Here is an 18,413-nt window from a genome sequence, read left to right as displayed (position 1 = left end):
TGACTCATGAAACCCACAATGCCCGTTAGATTGTTTTTTTCCCTGCCATCTGACTCGGATGTGCTTTCCAGTGCTCCGTTATGATGTGTACTAAATTTGTATCCTTTGATACTAGACAACCAGGGTATTGTTCGTGAAAGTGCTGAGCTTATCGTTCCGTTCCACAGTTGATGCCTTTGGCCCGAAGCGTCAGAAGAGCCTTCAACCAGGTTGCATGAGAATGATGTACTTGGGTTGGGGGGGGGCTGGGTAAGTATGGAGAATACATCTTTCAGATTCTGCGTTTTGTGCAATAATAATGAATGCTCCGTCACCCGCAATAACAAAAAAAATTAAAAAAAATCATAAGTACTTCTGCTATTTGGCGGACAGCAACTTATTATGGTTGCGGACACGGACCTCTCCTAAACAGCTGGGAGTCTGTTTGCACTACTTCTGGACGTTTGAAACACTGGACCCCCACTTTAACGGGACCGTTTAAAACTTTGGATATTGACTTTACAAGCCCGCATCTTTACTCGCTTAGTTACATCTTCTTATCAATGCTAGATGTCACGACCGTCTTCACATCTCCATCGACCCACATGTTGAAAATAGCGATCAGTTTTGTGTTTTACCCATTTTACTAACATTTGGGTGTCCCACTGACAATACACTACGATGTGTCCTCACTGCTTGGGCAGATTACTAGATATCTTCTTACCATTTTTTATGCCTTGATGAAGTCTCTGTGTGAGACGAAACACGTGTTGGCGATGTTCATGCTGGGAGAACCTGCTTTTTATGAAATTTGAATGAAGAAGAAAGCAAAATTAATGAAATTTGAAGAGGACTCTTTTTGACTCTACATTGGATTACTCTTGACCCTTATGTTCTAATATTGTGTCTTCCTGTAAACTCTACTGGTTACTATAGTTAGAGTTTCCACTGGTGTAATACACAAACAAAAACTGAAAGAATCTTAATTATTTGTTGTGCTGTAATTAGAATCTCATTCCTCCTTAGTATACGTGAGCTGGGCAGGGGTCCGTGGAGGCCCCAGAGTGGATGCCTTTCATAGTCGTGACATTCTCTTCGGTTGTGATTGGTGTCCAGCGGAGATGGTGGGCTGACTGTGAGGTCGCGTGGGGTAGTTGAAATTGTCGTAAAGGTCTTTTTATTTTCAGGTGAAAGTAGGATCCGATTTTGTCGCAGAGGTCCTGGGAGGGGGTATAATCTGTGGCTTTGCTGTGGGGTTTGGTGAATTCCTAGAAAAGGCTGAAGAGCTCCTTAGAGTTTCTGGAGTTGGCGAGGATTCTGATGTGGATGAAGGTCCTTTTGGTGGTTCTGATGCAGTGATGGTATTCAGTCATATCGTCCTTGTAGGTGGTGTAGTTTTCAGGTGTCTTGCTGTTTCTCCAGTTCTTTTTCAGGCGTCTGCAGGTGCGTCTGGCTTCTTGGAGATCTGTGGTGAACGAAGCGGCTTTCCTGGGACTTTGCTTGTTGGGGATGCATAGTGTGGCGAGCTTGTCTACGCAGTTGGTGATCCAGTTGTGGAATTCCTTGGCCGCGAGGTCAGCGTCGGTTTAACCGGTGGGGGCCTTGCTGTGAAGGGTGGAGTTGAGTTGTTTCCCAGTGACTCTGCTCCAGTTCCTTCGCGGAGGGCGTGGAGCGGGTTTGGGTGGCTTAGGTTTGTTGACAAGGAAGTCACTTGGTGGTCGGTTCAAGTGGGCTGCGTTCTGTGGCTGAAATGATCGCTGCTATCTCTAGTAAAGATGCCGTCAAGAGTGTGTCCTGCCTTGTGGGTCGGTGTGGTGACAAGTTGTTTCAGTCTGATGTTGGCGAGGTTATCATGGAGGGTGATGGAGTTGGGGTCACTGGAGTTGTCGAGGTGGAAGTTCAGGTCTCCAATGAGTACGTAGTCCGTGGTGGCGATGGCGAGGGTTGCCATGAGGTTGGTGATGGGGTCAGAGAAGAGTCCCCGGGGGCGGGGGGTCTGTAGGCGAGGGTGACACCGAGTGTTGAGTTGGGACTGGTCTGGACCTGGGAGTGCAGGTGTTCAGCGGCGGGGAAGTTGTCGCTGGAGATGGTAAGGCAGATGGAGTTTTTGTGCACAATGGCGATGCCTCCCCCCGGGTTGTTGAGGCGGTCTTTCCTCTGGATCTTTTACTTGTCTGGGATGGCAGTGACGATGTCAGGGGCCGACAATGCCTTGGTCCAGGTTTTCGTGAAGAAGGCGACGTCGGGCGAAAGTGCATCCAGGAGGTTCCAGATTTCCACGGCGTGTCGGTGTATGGAGTGTGTGTTGAGTAGGATGCATCTTAAGGCATCCGCGGTGTTGGCCGTCGGGGTGGTGGTGAAGGAGTAGCAGCAGTTGTGGCAGGGTTGCAATGAGGTTGGTGATGGTGTAAGGGAAGAGTCCCCGGGGGTGGGGGGTGTCTGTAGGCTAGGGTGCCGCTGAGTGTGGAGTTGGGGCTGGTCTGGACCTGGAAGTGTAGGTGTTCAGCGGCGGGGAAGTTGTCGCTGGAGGTGGGTAAGGCGGGTGGAGTTTTTGTATACGATGGTGATGCCTCCTCCTGGGTGGTTGAGGCGAATTTCCTCTGGATATTTTACCCGTCTCGGATGGCGGTGACTATGTCAGGGGCCAAGGATGCGTTTGTCCAGGTTTCCATGAAAAAGGCGACCTCAGGCAAAAGTGCGACCAGGAGGTTCCAGATTTCCATGGCGTGTCTGTGGATGGAGTGTATGTTGAGGAGGATGCATCTTAGGGGGTTGGCGGTGCTGGCGGTCAGGGTGGTGGTGAAGGAGTGGCGGCAGTTGTGGCAGAACTGGCTGTGGGTCGTGTTCGATGTGGCCTGCTGGCACTTTCTTATATCTTCCGAGATTGAGTGCTAGGAGGTTGGCTGTGTTGTACCAGTGCGTGGTTCGACATCCAGGGTCCCTGCTGCTGGTTGCGGCTAGGCGCAGGCGGGCTTGCCTTTGGCATGCTAGCGGCACGACTGTGCCGCAGCGCCAATAAATAGGGGAGGAGGGAGGGACGTGTAGCTGAGACGCAGGAGCGGGAACCGGCAGGGGGGAGGGGCTGCAGGGGCAGCGGGGAGGAACGGGCAGGTCACACGCAGGCAACAATGAATAACAGTCAAGAAAAGCAAATAAAAACTGATCACTGGTAGTAAATCAAAAGTGCAAATACACAGTAAATCAAAACTGGCAACAATGGCTAGAACAGGCCGGACAGAAGCTGGGGAAAATGGCACAGAATGAGAAACAGGCCCAAAATGAAGAGCGGGCAAAGCGGGTAAAGTGGGCATTTCCGTAATCCAACCTGCTGGTGATGAGTGTGTGGGTGGCTGTCTTCCTTTCCTTGGGGGGGTGGGATCCATTTGAAGATCTTGCGGAGGATGCAGAGGGTGTTGAAACAGCTAGAGGTGACGGCGTTGACTTGTCTGTTCATGGAGAGGGAGGAGTCGAGAATGATGCTGAGGTTTCCGGGCGTGGTCTGTGGGGGTCGGGGAGGTGCCGAAGGCGGTGGGACACTAGGTGTCGTTCCATGCCAGTGGGGTGGTTACGAGGACGAGGACTTTAGTCTCTTCTGAGTTGAGTTTCAGGCAGCTGTTGCTCATCCAGGCTGCGACATCCTGCATTCCTTCCGGGAAGTTGAGTCTGGTGGTGGTGGGGTCCTTGGTGAGGGAGAGCATGAGCATGAGCTGGGTGGCATCCGCGTAGAAGACTATGCTGAGGCCGTGTTGTCGGGCGATGGCTGCAAGGGGGGCCATGTAAATGTTGAAGAGGGTGAGGGTGAGTGATGATTCATGTGGGACTCCGCAGTTGATTTCCGTGGGTTCGGAGAGGAAGGGAGGCCGTCTGATCCTTTGGCTTCTGCTGGCGAGGAACGATCGGATCCAGTCGAGAGCAGCGCCATGAATGCCGCCGTCGTGTAGTCAGGCTGCGAGTGTGCGATGGGAGTCGGTGTTGAATGCTGCTGACAGGTTGAGTATAATCAGGCTTGTGCTGTGGCCTTGGTTGAGGAGGATGCGGATGTCGTCGGTGGCTACGAGTAGGGCGGTCTTTGTGCTGTGGTTGCTTCGGAAGCCGGATTGTAAGGGGTCGAGGATGTCGATGTCTTCTATGAACCTTGTCAGTTCTGCGTTAACGGTCTTTTCGGTGACTTTCGCTGCAAAAGGGAGGAGCGAGATGGGTCGGTAGTTCTTGAGGTCCATCTGGCCCGTGAGGGCTTCTTGAGCAGTCGCCTTACTTCTGCCCGCTTCCAGGCTCTGGGGAAGGATCCGGTCTTGAAGGTGGCGTAGATGGTGAGTTTTAGTACGGGTGCAATGGCGACTTTGTGGTATATGTGAGCTGGGCAGGAGTCCATGGAGGCCCTGGAGTGGATACCTTTCATGGTCGTGATGGTCTCTTCGGTTGTGATCGGTGTCCAGCGGAGATGGTGGGCTGGGGTTGGGCTGACTGTGAGGTCGCGTGGTCACAGACAGGCGCTTACGGGCTTGCCTTTCGCATGCCAGCGGCACGACTGGGCAGCGGCGCCATTAAATAGGGGAGGAGGGACAAACGTGTAGCTGAGAGGCGGGAACCGGGAGGGGGGAGGGGCAGCAGCGGCGGGGAGGGACCGGCAGGTCACACACAGGCAACAATGAATAACAGTCAAGAAAAGCAAATAACAACAGATCACTAGTAGTAAATCAAAAGTACAAATACACAGGCAACAATGGCTAGAACGGGCTGACATTAGCTGGGTAAAATGGCACAGAATGAGAAACAGGCACAAAATGAAGAGCGGGCACAGTGAAGAACAGGCAACAATAACAAAAAAAACAGGCAGACTACAGAGCGGGCACAATACCTGAAGACGGGCACAGACCAAGGGCGCACTAGCACAACACAGACACAGATCAGGAACAGCGAGGCCTGGGCAGCCTCGAACACTTCCTCCTGGGAGATCAGCGGGTGTGACACAGCTGACGGAGTTGCTGGGGCGAGACATCTCTGCACAACTTGTAGTGAAGGCCTGGATGTTGAGTGCTCTCATGTTGGCAGAACATAGTCCAGTGGGAAAACTAAACAACTGTTATTGCTTTTGCTTCTTAAAGTCTGGTACAGCAAGGTAGATTTTCAGGTGCATTCAAATTAGCTGTTCTAAAACTAAGCGCACATTGCCCTCTATGCTGACGGTCCACTATACCCATCATACCTTTTCCAGGCAATATTCCCTCAGCAGATGACACTTGGCCAGCCATTACATGTTAAATATTTATTACTACGTAGATCTTCAAGCATGCTTGGAAGCACAAGTGGGACAACATATTTTTCACATGTCTTCCGTTACTGCCCACAAGACACTACTTTATGAAGGGGAAATACTTTTCAGTTTGTGCAAAGCACATGATCTTCAGCTACCCATGCTGCAAATGGAAAATGTCACTTGTTTGTAACAATTGCTTTACAGCCTGTAGTACTGTAGATTCACATACTCCCTATTCGCCTCCCTGATGTATGCTAATGCAAATTAAATTAGGTACTTGTAAGTTCACAGGTGACTGCTCAGCATCTCTACATTTACACTTACCCAAAGGGGGAAAACACAATGTAAGATGGAGCCTGTGGCCTGGTGCACTGTGGGGTTCAGGAGGAGGTATCAGACTTAACATTGAAACTGACTGAGATTCTTCAAAGAAAAACAAGTCGTACTGTCCCCAGCCTAACACTTTAAAAAAAAAAAACGTTATTTTCTATTTTAGAAAGTAACGCACGGTCCATACTCATCCTACAGTCGTCACAGGTTGATCGTTGCATTCCATCCCTAGTTACATGTAATGGTAGATAAAAAGCCGCAGCAGTGGGATAGTCGTGCAGTAGGTTTAATTTACAGATCTATTTATACCTTAAAGGGTCTGAAATCATGGAAGGCAATTGTATTTGTCTGTGATATGCCATTTTCAATGTTCAATGCTGATTTGCTGGTGTTGTTTATTGTGAAAACAATAACATTGCTTTAAAAAAATAAGCCGCAGCAGGTTCTATTTTATAGCGTGTGTGACCAAATCCCCTGGGGTCCAAACAGGTTGCCTTCTACTCCCAGCGAGCGCTGTCTGTACCCAACCGTTTTGGACTCTGTGGTCATACATTATTGTTCAGGTTGTGAGTAAGTTGATTCCTGTAGTTAAAGTAGGTTTGTGGGTAGTGACTGCCATATGTCTAGTGGCCTACATGTTGCCGGTTGTAAATGTGCGTAAAGTTCACAATCCGTGTTGTAATTTATTAGGCTGTTAAGCCATGCCGTTTGCCCCGGTGGGTTCCTGTTTCTCCAGTGTATCTCCACTTCCCTTTTAGGGTGCATAAGCGATGTGGCCACGAAGTGGCGTGCAGTTTTCGGTACATCAGGTACGAACCATAGTAGCGCATGTAGTGGAGCAGGTGTGAGCCGCAAGTTGAGTCATGCCTTACAATTCCACAAATATGGTTCTCCAGTACTTAGCCAGTTTTTTACTAGTCTATGTCATAGTCAACAGATGGAGATTGACATTTGGAACATGTGTGGGCATGGGAGGGGTCCATCCAGTGCACTTGAGTTGGTGTAATGTATGCAAGCCATAAAAACGTAAAATGTAGCAACTTATGACGGTGAATAAGTGAAACCCTGCGTATCTGCATACAGCGGTAGGTTCCCTGTTGCCCGGTCCTCGGGAAGCGCTAGCTTTGTGTGGGGAAGGCACAGGGCGGCACCTTCTTCCTGCCTCCTGGCTGGGGCAGGCTCTGATTGGACAAAGTAAGTTTGCAGAGGCGGAGCTGAACTCAAGCACGTCCTCTACAAAAGCCCCTGTAGTTCATTCTGTACCTGCTGACTACATTGTAAGAAGGCTATGATATGCTGTGTTGAAAGAAACAGAATGATATTGCCGTAATTTAGCTGCGTGACTGATTATTAGAAACGCTGCTTTATTTTTAAATTTTTAATCCTGTGACCAAAAGCGCTGAAAACGAACGCTGTTCGAGCGCCTCACTTTTATTTCTTCACCGCGCCGATTTGATTTTAAAAACCAGCACGGTGTGATGTTAACTTGTACCTCACCTAGAAACACGTAGGTTCTCTGTTGCTCGGTCCTCGGGAAACGCTAGCTTTGTGTGGGGAAGGCACAGGGCGGTACCTTCTTCCTGCCTCCTGGCTGGGGCAGGCTCTGATTGGACAAAGTAAGTTTGCAGAGGCGGAGCTGAACTCAAGCACGTCCTCTACAAAATCAGTCCCTTTTTATGACGCGCAGCGAATACGCGCAGCATCTGCGCCAAACACCGCGCCAAAGACTAGCCTAAGACATGCCCGTCTGGGCCCGTCCGGGACAGGACGGGGCATGGGACATGACATCCTACATCCCTCGCGTTGCAGGTATGACCTCCATGCAACTAAAAGCGCTGCGCCCTAAATTACATCACGACTGTATTGGCCTCTCGCCACTAGGGGACACACATTGTAACAACTGCAATTTAGAACTTACAAATATCCAACCCTATGTGGACCCAATACCAATTTCCCAACGTACAACTAAACGCCCATCTTGCACTCATCCCAACTACTCCTTCATTAGCGCAAACTGCAGATCTCTACCTCAGCACAAATTAGACATCTTCACCCTGTTACAAGATGACGCCCCAAGTGCCCTCTTCCTAACAGAAACTTGGCTACACGAGAGCTCCGGACCAGATGTAGCTATGGCTCTCCCTGAAAACTATGCTATCGTACGGCAAGATAGACAAGGTCAAGTGGGTGGAGGGATTGCAATTATATATCTTAAAGATTTTATTTGTAAATTGCTCTCAGCCAATATCCCAGACTGTGAAGCCGCCTCCTTCCAAATCACCCTCAACCCGAATTTCACTCTGTCTGGTCTGCTTATATATAGACCACCCGGAAGCGCCAACTCCTGGACAGCCAATTTAGCAAACCATATCGCCCCATTGCTGTTAAATTTTAAAAATTTTACACTCCTAGGGGACTTAAATCTGCACCTCGAGGATCAAACTAATGTGGCGTGCTGTAATCTTATAGAAGATTTCACTGCTCTAAACCTAACGCTTCTCAATAGTGGTCCTACACACAGGGCAGGTCACCTATTGGACCCTGTTTTTTCTAATACCCCTGACCTAAAATGGACCCAAACCAGCCCCATATGCTGGTCAGATCATCATCTCGTCAGTTTCAGCCTAACTAAACCATTTCCTCCCAGGAATACTACCTGGTCTGCACAACCCATGAAAAATTGGAAACTATTAGATATGCATAGACTGAACAACGTACTTACTACTAGCACCCCCTTTTATGACCAAAATATGGAAAACATTGCGACAACTACCAACCAGTGGCTGGATACTGCAGCCAACCAATGCCTTCCGTTAACGGGGGCAAAAAAAAATCTCCACCGCCCCCCTGCCCCTTGGTTCAATGAATCCCTCAAAAATGAAAAATCTAAATGCAAAGTGTTAGAAAGGAAATGGCGCAAAAACTACATCCATGAAAATAAAATAATTTACAATAATGCAAGAAATGCGTATCATACCTCTTGTAGGAAAGCCCGAGCCCTTTATGTAGCAAACACCGTCAACAATGCCACAAACAAAACAAAGACCCTATTTAATATAGTAAAGGATCTAGCGGGTGCGCAAACAACGGCTACAGCCCACCCGTTAACAAAAAAACAATGTCAAGACCTGGCGACCTTCTTTAACGACAAAATTGAAATCATTGTCACTAATTTCGCAACTAGTCCTCAGGACATTGTTTCAAAGCAGTACATCCAAAAAACTTTGGAGAAAGGAAAATCTCTTGAGAAATGGCCCCCCATAACTCTGGACTCCCTAAAAACGTCTTTGAAGTCCATCTCCTCAGGCTCTCCCTGTGATCCTCTCCCAGTTCGATTATTAAAACAATTAGACACTTCCCCTTTAACTACTATAGCAAACGTGCTAAATACTTCTCTTCTAACTTCCACTGTCCCGTCAAGCTGGAAACACGCTATCGTGACCCCATTATTGAAAAAACCTTCAGCTGACCCCGCGGTCCTGTCGAATTATCGGCCTATATCCTTACTCCCCGCCTTTTCTAAATTGATGGAAAGACATATACATGCCACCCTCACCTCCTTTACGCTGAACAACAACCTCCTTCACCCATCGCAGTCAGGTTTCCGTGCAGGACACTCAACGGAGACCGCTCTTTTGGGTGTAACAGAAAAAATCCGAAAGCTCCTGGATGAGGGTCAGACTGTCGCACTCATTCTTTTAGATTTGAGTGCGGCGTTTGACACCATATCACACAAAATCCTCCTGACCACACTAGAGAGATTCGGCATCCGCAACGAGGCCCTTCAGTGGATAAAGTCTTTTCTAACCGACAGATCCTTTCAGATCAAATCTAGCATTGCATGCTCAGATACGTTCCCCACTCCATATGGAGTCCCACAGGGCTCTATCTTGAGCCCGCTGCTTTTTAATTTGTACCTGAGACCACTGGCCGATCTAGCCGACTGCGTTGGCCTTACCTTAATGTCATACGCCGATGACTCTCAGATTATTTTTTCTCTATCTGAGTCAAAGCCTTCAACCCCATCTGCTCTGAAAAATGGTCTTCAGGAAATCTTCAACTGGATGACCACCAACCAGTTGAAGTTAAACGGGGATAAAACTGAGGTCCTCCTTCTGGGAAGAAAAAAAGAACTTTGGTGCCCCTCACATTGGCCAACAGAGATGGGCAACCTTCCCATTCCAGCCACACAAGTGAGAAATTTAGGAGTCATTATCGACAATACTCTGTCGATGAAACAGCAGGCAAATAAAGTGGCTGGCCTCTGTTTCACCATAATAAAATGGTTAAAGAAAATTATCTGGATGTTGCCCCAAAATACCCAAAAAACCGTAGTCAATGCACTAATAACATCCCGCATTGACTACGGTAACATTCTTTACCTGAGCTCAAATCTAGCAGTGATTAAACGACTGCAACTGATCCAAAACTCTGCTGCACGACTCCTATGCAAGATCCCAAAGTTTGACAGAATTTCAAAACACATAAATGATTTACACTGGCTCAGGATAGAACATCGGATTAGTTTCAAAACCTTGACATATATGTTCAGAATTAAAACCAAAACTGCACCCGGCTACCTACAAGCCTTGGCCTCCCCCTATCTCCCAACAAGGGATCTCCGATCTCAAACTGCAGCAAATTTCACTGTTCCAAGATTCAAACTGCAAAAACGGGAGGGCGCTCTTTTGCTGTGAGAGGGCCCACTCTATGGAACTCACTCCCCCCGCAGATTCGGAAAGAAGAAAGCTATATTAAATTCCGAAAATGCGTAAAAACCTGGCTGTTCCAAAAGCAATTGCAGTAATTTACCACAATTAGCTATCTTCCTTCTATCCAATCGAATGTCACAGGCGCCGGGAAACCCTTTTTGGGTAGCTGTAGCGCCGTACAAATGCAAAAAATAAAATAATAAAATAAAATATTGAAAGTCAGACAATTAGTGACCGAAGTCACGTTCCCACGCAGAACGCACCCCTGCATCTCGGACAGGGAGCCGGTCTATGCATGATTTGTACAGCTTAGATATCAGGTGATCACCACCTGTGTCCGTGATAAGTAATGGCAAGGGTGAAAAATCGTCCAGCTCAAGAGGGTCGCTGGGGATCTGGGCCATAACCGCTCCTTGCAGCCGTTGTAAAACAAATTGGTCCATCAAGGGAGCATCTGGAAAGTGTGTATCCTTTGTCTGAGAAAAAACGTGCCTGTCAAGGAACAGGTCTCCAATAGTGTTTAAGGAGTATCTGGATATGTCCTCCTGTGTGATGAGAAGCTAAGTATTCATAGCCAGGGGAAGAGCAGATGAGCACAATAAATGACCCCTGTTTCCCGAAGCAGTCTTTTCCAAGCTCAGCTGGCCGTGGAGACCATCTGGATATCATGGGAGCCGCGTAGCAGTCCTGTCGGCAGCAGTGCAGCCAGTATGATGGTGTCTGTGAGGTCTGCCTCCAATTTGGCGTATGGTATCCTGGCATCTGGATGATTCCAATGTCTAGCGAAGCTGCACTGGGCTACCAGATGGTATATGTGAAAATGTGGGACCCCAAAGCCCCCACGTTCGTACAGTAGTGTCAAAGTGTCCCAGCTGATCCTTTTGAGTTTCCACCCCATATAAATCGCAATGACAGTTCTGCAAAAAGCCTGTTGGTCACCGGGATTGGAATATTGTAAAACAGGTACAGAAATTGGGGCACAACTACCATTTTAACAATAGCTATACGGTCTGGCATAGTTGGAGGCAGCCTCAACCAACTCTCAATCCGACCAGACAGGTTTTCCAGCCGTGGTTCATAGATGAGCCTTATTTTTTGGTCTGATTCCCTATAGATAAATATCCAAGTTTTTGATGGATTCTTCATACTATACAAGTTGAAATTTAGCATCCTTACTGCAGGGTGCCGATGTCGGGGGGAATATTTTGGATTTGCCCCAGTTTATGTGCATCCCTGAAAAGGCACCATATCAAATTATTTCTCTAAGCACAGGTCCCAGATTCTTGTTCGAGTGCCGCCGCACAAAGAGAATAATATCACCTGCATAAGGTGTGATTAGGAGCGGGCCTATTTTGAACTGCAGCCCTCTGTGAATGCTTCGCTCCTGTAAGTGACGCACCAGGGGGTCTGATGCTATTACAAACAGTTGGGCAGATAGCGGGCACCCCTGCAGTGTTCTCCATGTAGGAGAGAAAGATGATGACAGCATTCATTTAAACAAATGCGTGTTGTGGGGTTTGGATATAATAATTTATAAGGGAAGTGAATCCCAGCAGGATCCCCATTTGGCCCAGCGGGGCCTGCAGGAATGGCCACTCCAATAAATTGAATGCATTTTCAGCATCCAGCAATGTCTGCAGCCGGGACAGTGGCTGAAATCTATGGAGGTCTGCAAAGAGTGTTCTCAGGTTCATGGCAGTGGATTTGTGTGGGACGAATCTGGATTGGGCTGGGGAAATTATCTGGTCTAGTTCAAGAGAAAGAGAGTTAGCTAGCATTTTGGCCAATATTTTATTGCCGATAAGAATCGCATTGCAACATGTCTTTTCCAGGTTTGGGCAGAAGTATTATCTCTGCTTCACGGAGAGTGGTTAGGAGGCGCAGTTCTCCAACACTTTCTGATAGATCTCTAAGAGATACTGGGCGAGTAGGTGCTTATATGCCTTGTAAAAGCAACCTTAGAATCCATCAAGGCCAGGTGCTTTTGCACCGTCCATGGCGTCTATTGCCAGGATTATTTCCTTCTTCATAAAGGGCTCTCTAAGGAATTGTTGGTGTGCCAAGCTGAGCCACATCATGACTACTTCATCTAGATAACAGCTGCTGTCTGCTGCATATGCTGCTACCCATGATGTGTACAGGTCGGTGTAATAGGTAAGTACTTTGTCTTGAATGCTGAGGGTATCCGAAATGTAAGTGCAGTCTGGACGCTGGAGAGTAGATGTATAAGACAGTCCCCTGGGGGTTGCAGCAATTATTAGAGTGTGCGACCTGGCATTTCTCCTTTCCCGTATTGTCGGGTTACAGCATTATTTCCCAAATAATGCATTTCACTTTCCACTGCCTCATGAAATTCTGCCAGTTGCGCGGCTCAACGCTGTAGACTAGACGCTTGGTCCTGCGATGTTTGGTCCTGGTCTGCCTCCAAAAGTTGTGTTTCTAATTGAAATAGCATGTGACGTAGGTCTTTGAGTATTTTCGCATGTTTAGATATACAGACCCCTCTTATGTAAGACTTAAAGCCTTCCCACAATGTAGCCCAGGATTTCACTGTCCCTTTATTAAGCTCAAAATATTCCACTGTTGCTGATCGTAGTTTGGATAGACACAGTTCATCCTGGGGGGCCGTCCCTGGAAATCTCCACTGCCACTCCAGCCGCCCTGAGGATACAGAACTGCAAGATGACCAGTAAGTGATCGGACAAGGTGCACGGCAGGTGGTGCATGGAGTCAAACCACTGTTTCCGGATGGGTGCAAGTAGCCAATAATTGTAGCAAGTCCAGGTGTCATGTTGTGCTGAGTAATGTATACTGGCTGCCTGTGTGGGATGTTGATGTCGCCAAGCATCTGTTATGTGATATGTTTCCCTTCAGCTAATATGCATCTGGATCATGGTTTGGCATCAGGAGTGTTCGCTGCTCTGTCATGTTGGGGATCAAGCAGTAAGTTAAGGTCACCCCCATGCAGACATGGTCTGCCTCCAGTAAGTCCAGGTAAAACTCAGGGTTGACATTAAGTAGAAGTATGGTGTATCCTAATAAGCAACCCTTCACTAGCTGGTAACGCCCCTCCGTATCTGCCCGCACCGCTGTTATCTGGAATGGTCCACACTTGTGAAGCAGTGTAGGGACCCCTCTTACGTACGTGCTATAATCCACTAAGTACCGATGTGGAACCCATGTGGCAGCCAAGGTTTTAGGCGATGTGGGGGACAGATGTGTTTCTTGAAAAAAGGCAATGGGGTGGACCCTGTCATGTACAACATCGCTCCGCTAAGGAATATGAGATGGGCATTACTAAGAGAATCTCAAACCGAACGTTCACCAGATTCACCCAACCCCATCCCCCTTCTAATTGCTACAGGAAAATTCCATACCCTGTGAGTTGAAAAATGCTAATAAACAATGCTACATGCCACATACTTGGTCATTACTCTTAATCAGCCTATGAGAGAACATGCCTATTTTGTAATCCAGTGTAGTACACAACTATGGTGGGGCCGCCGAGCTGGGCAGGGGCAAAGTGTTTAGCGTGCAGAGAAAACGTCCACACTGGCGTCAGAGTTAGAGTCAGGAGACGATTGTTCAAGAGAAGTAGTTTGGCCTGACCATTGCGCCCCGGAAAAGGTTCGACAAAATTCCTGCACTGCTATTAGGGTTTTAAAAAAAAAAAAAGGGACCTGCCATTAATTTCCAGCCACAGGCGTGCTGGGTATAGCATCCCGCATTTAAGGCCCAAGTTGCAAAGCGTAGCTTTGACTCCAGTGTATTTTCAGCGGGCATCCTGGATCATTGCTGTGGAATCGATGATCAATGACCCTTGCAAGCTGAGGGAGCCCTTTTCTCTCACCAGGCGCAGTGCTGTATCTCTGTCCCGGAAGTTTAGCAGCCAGGTGATTAGCAGGCGCGGGGGCAGCCAGGGCGCGGTCCCAATGTGCGATGAGCCCTCTCAACCACAAACTTGGGTGTGAAGGATTCTCGGCCAAACAGATCCGTCAGTAGTTGCTCCACAAATCCATCAAGCCAGCCTGTGTTTTGTGTTCCAGAATACCCAGAACACGGATGATGTTGCGTCTACTCCTGGCTTCCAAATCCTTGTTTTTCATTGCAACTGGTTTTAGGGCTTTTTCCATTCGTTCCTGTCTTTTGGTCGTCTGGGCTGATCTGTCCTCTAAGTCCGAAATACTTCTTTCTGCTCTGTCAAGCCGTCCCTCATGCCAGTCTAGGTGTGCCCCCATTGAATCTAGGCATGTGGCTAATGCGTCGAAAGGAGTGTCCAGGGCCTTGAAGCCGTCTGTAAGGTCCACATAAGGGCCTCCTTCCCGACCAGCGCCGCTGTGTTGGTGTCCGGCAGGCTTCCTTCCTCTACCATTTCGGGACCGGGTGCCTCCCCAGCACGCTTAGCTTTATCAAAAGTCAGCCAGCGCTGCTTACAATCACCACGGACCATGTCCTCGCTCTGGAAGAGATTGTGGCTTTGTTCTAAGCAGGGTGGAGCATGGGCCCCATGGTTTTCATGCCTGTGGTTTGCCACTGGGAGTTATTCCAGGAGTGGTTCTCGGCCGTCGGGTACAGGCAGAGAAAGCACCAGTCCTGGGGCGCCCCCTGCAAGCTGTGAACTGCCCTAGGGTGGGGGTGGGGGGCACCAAGCATTACATGTGCCATCCAGCTGATCAGAGAGACCAGCCCAGGTTCATCACAATCACTCCAGTGGGCGTCCCATAATTTGTTGTTGCATCAGGCCCCATGTGCGTGGCCCTCACCAGAGCAGCCACCTCCCCTACCAGGCTGCCGGTTTCTCCACCGCCTTTGGCGAGCGGGGCGCAAACGAGAGAGTGAATAAATGGCTGTTGGCTTTGCAGTGTTCTACAGGCCTAGGGTCGCGGTTATCTCATGTCCTCTACTGCGCAGGCTAGTATTTCATTAATGATGGGGCAGCTTCAGGGGAGAGGTTGAGGCGTAGAAGGGGAAAGTAAGGAGAATGACAGGAGACGCCTCAATACGTGTATCAAGCACGAGCTGCGCAGGTTGGGGGATCGAAAAAAAATAAAGAACGTCACATTCAAGTCTGACCTAAGTAAATGTATTTGTTGGAAGTAACTTCAAATGTATCATAGCCCACAAATTCAAAACCAACTAGTGCACCTTGTCCAAAATGCAAAGATGGCCACCTCAATGTTGACCCAGCATTTGTTATTAAAAGATTTCTAGTCTGAACTCTTCCACATTCAAGTCTAATATGTTAATGCCAATAAAACAAACTTGAGCTTTGCTGGTCTTGCATCAGCACATTTAACGACTGCACATACACACATTTGCAGATGTAACGATCCAGGAAATAGCAAATCTGTGAATTAATGTTTCTGGAAAAAGTCTATAATTAGGGTTCCAGTTCATACAAGATATTAATTAATATCATTTTACATGGAGATAAACTCTTATTATAACAGTGTTATTCTTTTAAAGGAAAGGCTAGAAAAATGTGATAATTAACAGCAACAGAAAACGTTACCTTTAAAAAGACCAGCAGCATTTGAATAATGTATACACAGAGATCATTTTGTGTGTTGTAGCTGAACTTTGTGTGTAATGTTGATTATAAATCCTTACCGCTCCTCATGCCGTACCTTTTTATATATATATATCTATATATATATATCTATATATATATAGATATATATATATAGATATATATATATTATAATCCTAGATAGACTTTATTCTTCTTTTTTTTTAAGGTGAATAAAGTCTGTATTTTTTTGGATCTGTTTAGAAACTGTATCGTTTATCTAATGCTGCTCAATTGAAAAACTATAAACAAAGTGCATAACTACTTCCCATGTTTTTCAAAAGGAGTGTTAACTCGAAATGATTTGCATTTGTTTCAGTGCCCTTGTTTCTATGTGCTTTCAAAGAACACGCTTCCCCTTGTGCAAGAATTTCTTCAAGAAAAGAAGGTATATTTTCAAGTTCATTGTTCTTTCTCGCTTTCTATGTGCTGGGCAAAATATAATTTAATCATAACTGTGTTCATCTTATTGCAGAACTCAAAAATAGAGGAAAAGGATGCTCCTGGCCATTTCATATCTTGGCTTGTCGCCAGGTACGTAGATCATTTCGTCTGAAAAGATGAGCATTAACAAAATTAATTAGTCTGACTATTGTATTTGTATGTAGTGTTTTGATTCCTTTCTGGACGTTTGAGTTTGATGTTCATTTAATAAAAAGGCTGCTCTGTCCCTTCGGTCTGTTTTAACACCACTTTCTCTGAATTCCCCGTCACTCAATCCACACACCATTTTTCTCTGCAAGCCTCATTTTTTAGGTCTAGCTGGAGAAAGCAATGCGAAGCATTGAGTCCAGCTCGACAACTAATGTCGCCCGCCTCCTGGGAATCTGAGACAGGGGTCGGGCACGCGCGGCGATTGGTGTCTGTGGGCGCGCACGCCCAGCCCGGCGCCGTGCACATCTCCTGTCTCAGATTGCCAGGAAGTCAGCCATGCCTCTCTCAGTCGTGCGCGCACACACACACACAGCCACACTCACACACATGCAGGCACACACACACGCACGCACACACAAACGCACGCACACACACACACACTGCATATACACACAAGTGCACATCCCCCCCTCCCCCCTCTTACCTCACCGGGCTCTTGTCGCTGCGCTGGTGTTATCTCTGCACTCCAGCTTCTCTGCCAGCACGACACGGGGATCTCCCCTTAAGCATGGGAGCCCCACCGTGCTATCCGCTGGTCTTCACACAGGCCCCCTCCTGGGACCAGGGACTTCGGCTCCCGCACTTCGCTTTGGCTCCGGGCTCGCTCCTCATAACGAAAGATATGAATGGCCCCCGCCCTCCCACGTCTCCTCGCAGCCCGAATACTGAGCTTGTTTAATTGCTGGCCCGTTTCATTTATCATGCCTGCCTGCCTTTGCCCAGTGCTTGTTTTTCTGTTTGTATTTCAAAACGAATATATGCGAGAAACTGTGATATTCAACAAAGAAGACGTGTAAAGTTATAGCAGAAATGAAGTCAGTTGGTTTCGCAGTGTCTTTATTTCTTTTACATTTGCTAGATGAAACAGCTCTTCTTTTTCTTGGGCATCACTCAGTGGTAACAGCGTGTCTCAGCTCACTTCAGAACCCCTGGAAAGATTTATGTCAGATGGGAGCGAAGTCCCCATGTTGCAGCCAGAGACAGATTGTGTAGAACTTTCCAGTGCTCGCCTATAGTGGTGCCCTTAGCCCTTATCAGAAAGCAACAGAAAATGTGTGGAGGAAGCGGAGCCTGGCTGCTTGTTATAGCTGACACAGAGACATCTGGAAGATACCTGTGATGGCTTTAGATCTCTGATCCCTGCCTCTACCCTGGACACCACCTGTTACTGTATTTGATGGAAGGATACATGTGCTGTACCATCTTCTGTGTGTGTGTGTGCGCCAGAAGCTTGCACCACACCGGGTTAAAAAAGAGAATCATGCAATTAAATGGAAAATAAAAACTAGCTGCAATTTCATTACAAAGCAAAATGGATTGCCTGAGTGAGAAGCGGTCAGGCTGTACAAGATCCTACAAGGGGAGGAAAACGAGAGTCCTCTTTATTGCTTTATGATAGATTTTTCTGTGTGACTTGCATGTATAAACCCAGGTTAAGCAGCGTTTCCGAATCCTCGAAGGAGCACAAATGAAAGGGGCGGGCGATAGGAGGGTATCTGAAAACTCCAAAGAGGGCACGCACAGCTCTTTGTATATAGGTAAGGAGTATTGTTTGAATGTAGGAATAGATGAAAAAGTAATATGTTGAGAGCAAATATGCGGCTACATAAATTTATATTCAAGTTTGTGTGTCTCTAATGTCAGCCATGCATAGTGATTAATTTGTGACTGTTTACTTCTCACCCTAACATTAATAGATTTTTTAATCATGAACCTTGTATAAAGAGTTGGCCTATGTTCGAATGTGAAGGCAATTTGACAGGGGTTGGGATCGGGCACATGGGGCAGTTGCAACAGTAAACAGAGGAGTGAAAACACAAGCACTCATGAGGGCAGGGCTGATGTCCAGCCTCGTGAATCTCGTGCTTAACTTCTCTCTCAGTAAACTCGGGGAGTACCTCACTAAGACTAC

The 18,413-nt window shown here is 47.4% G+C and overlaps 1 protein-coding gene across 2 annotated transcripts in view; it reads left to right on the top strand.

Annotated features, from left to right (window-relative positions):
- Window positions 1-18,413, top strand: part of LOC147730603 (uncharacterized) — a 235,450-nt gene that overhangs the window by 177,852 nt on the left and 39,185 nt on the right. For both annotated transcript variants that reach the window (XR_015308388.1, XM_086955360.1), the window contains exons 7-8: window positions 16,167-16,235; window positions 16,323-16,381. Coding sequence is in view for 1 of the 2 variants with exons in the window: in XM_086955360.1 (XP_086811486.1) it covers window positions 16,167-16,235; window positions 16,323-16,381 (128 nt within the window). In the remaining variant the exon portion in view is untranslated. The remainder of the gene's footprint in view (window positions 1-16,166; window positions 16,236-16,322; window positions 16,382-18,413) is intronic.

This window comes from Lissotriton vulgaris, chromosome 2_1 (genome assembly GCF_964263255.1).
Source record: "Lissotriton vulgaris chromosome 2_1, aLisVul1.2, whole genome shotgun sequence".
In the NCBI taxonomy this organism is placed as follows: domain Eukaryota; kingdom Metazoa; phylum Chordata; class Amphibia; order Caudata; family Salamandridae; genus Lissotriton; species Lissotriton vulgaris.
Note: the sequence above shows the minus strand (reverse complement) of the source record. Positions and strands in the feature narration are given on the sequence as shown.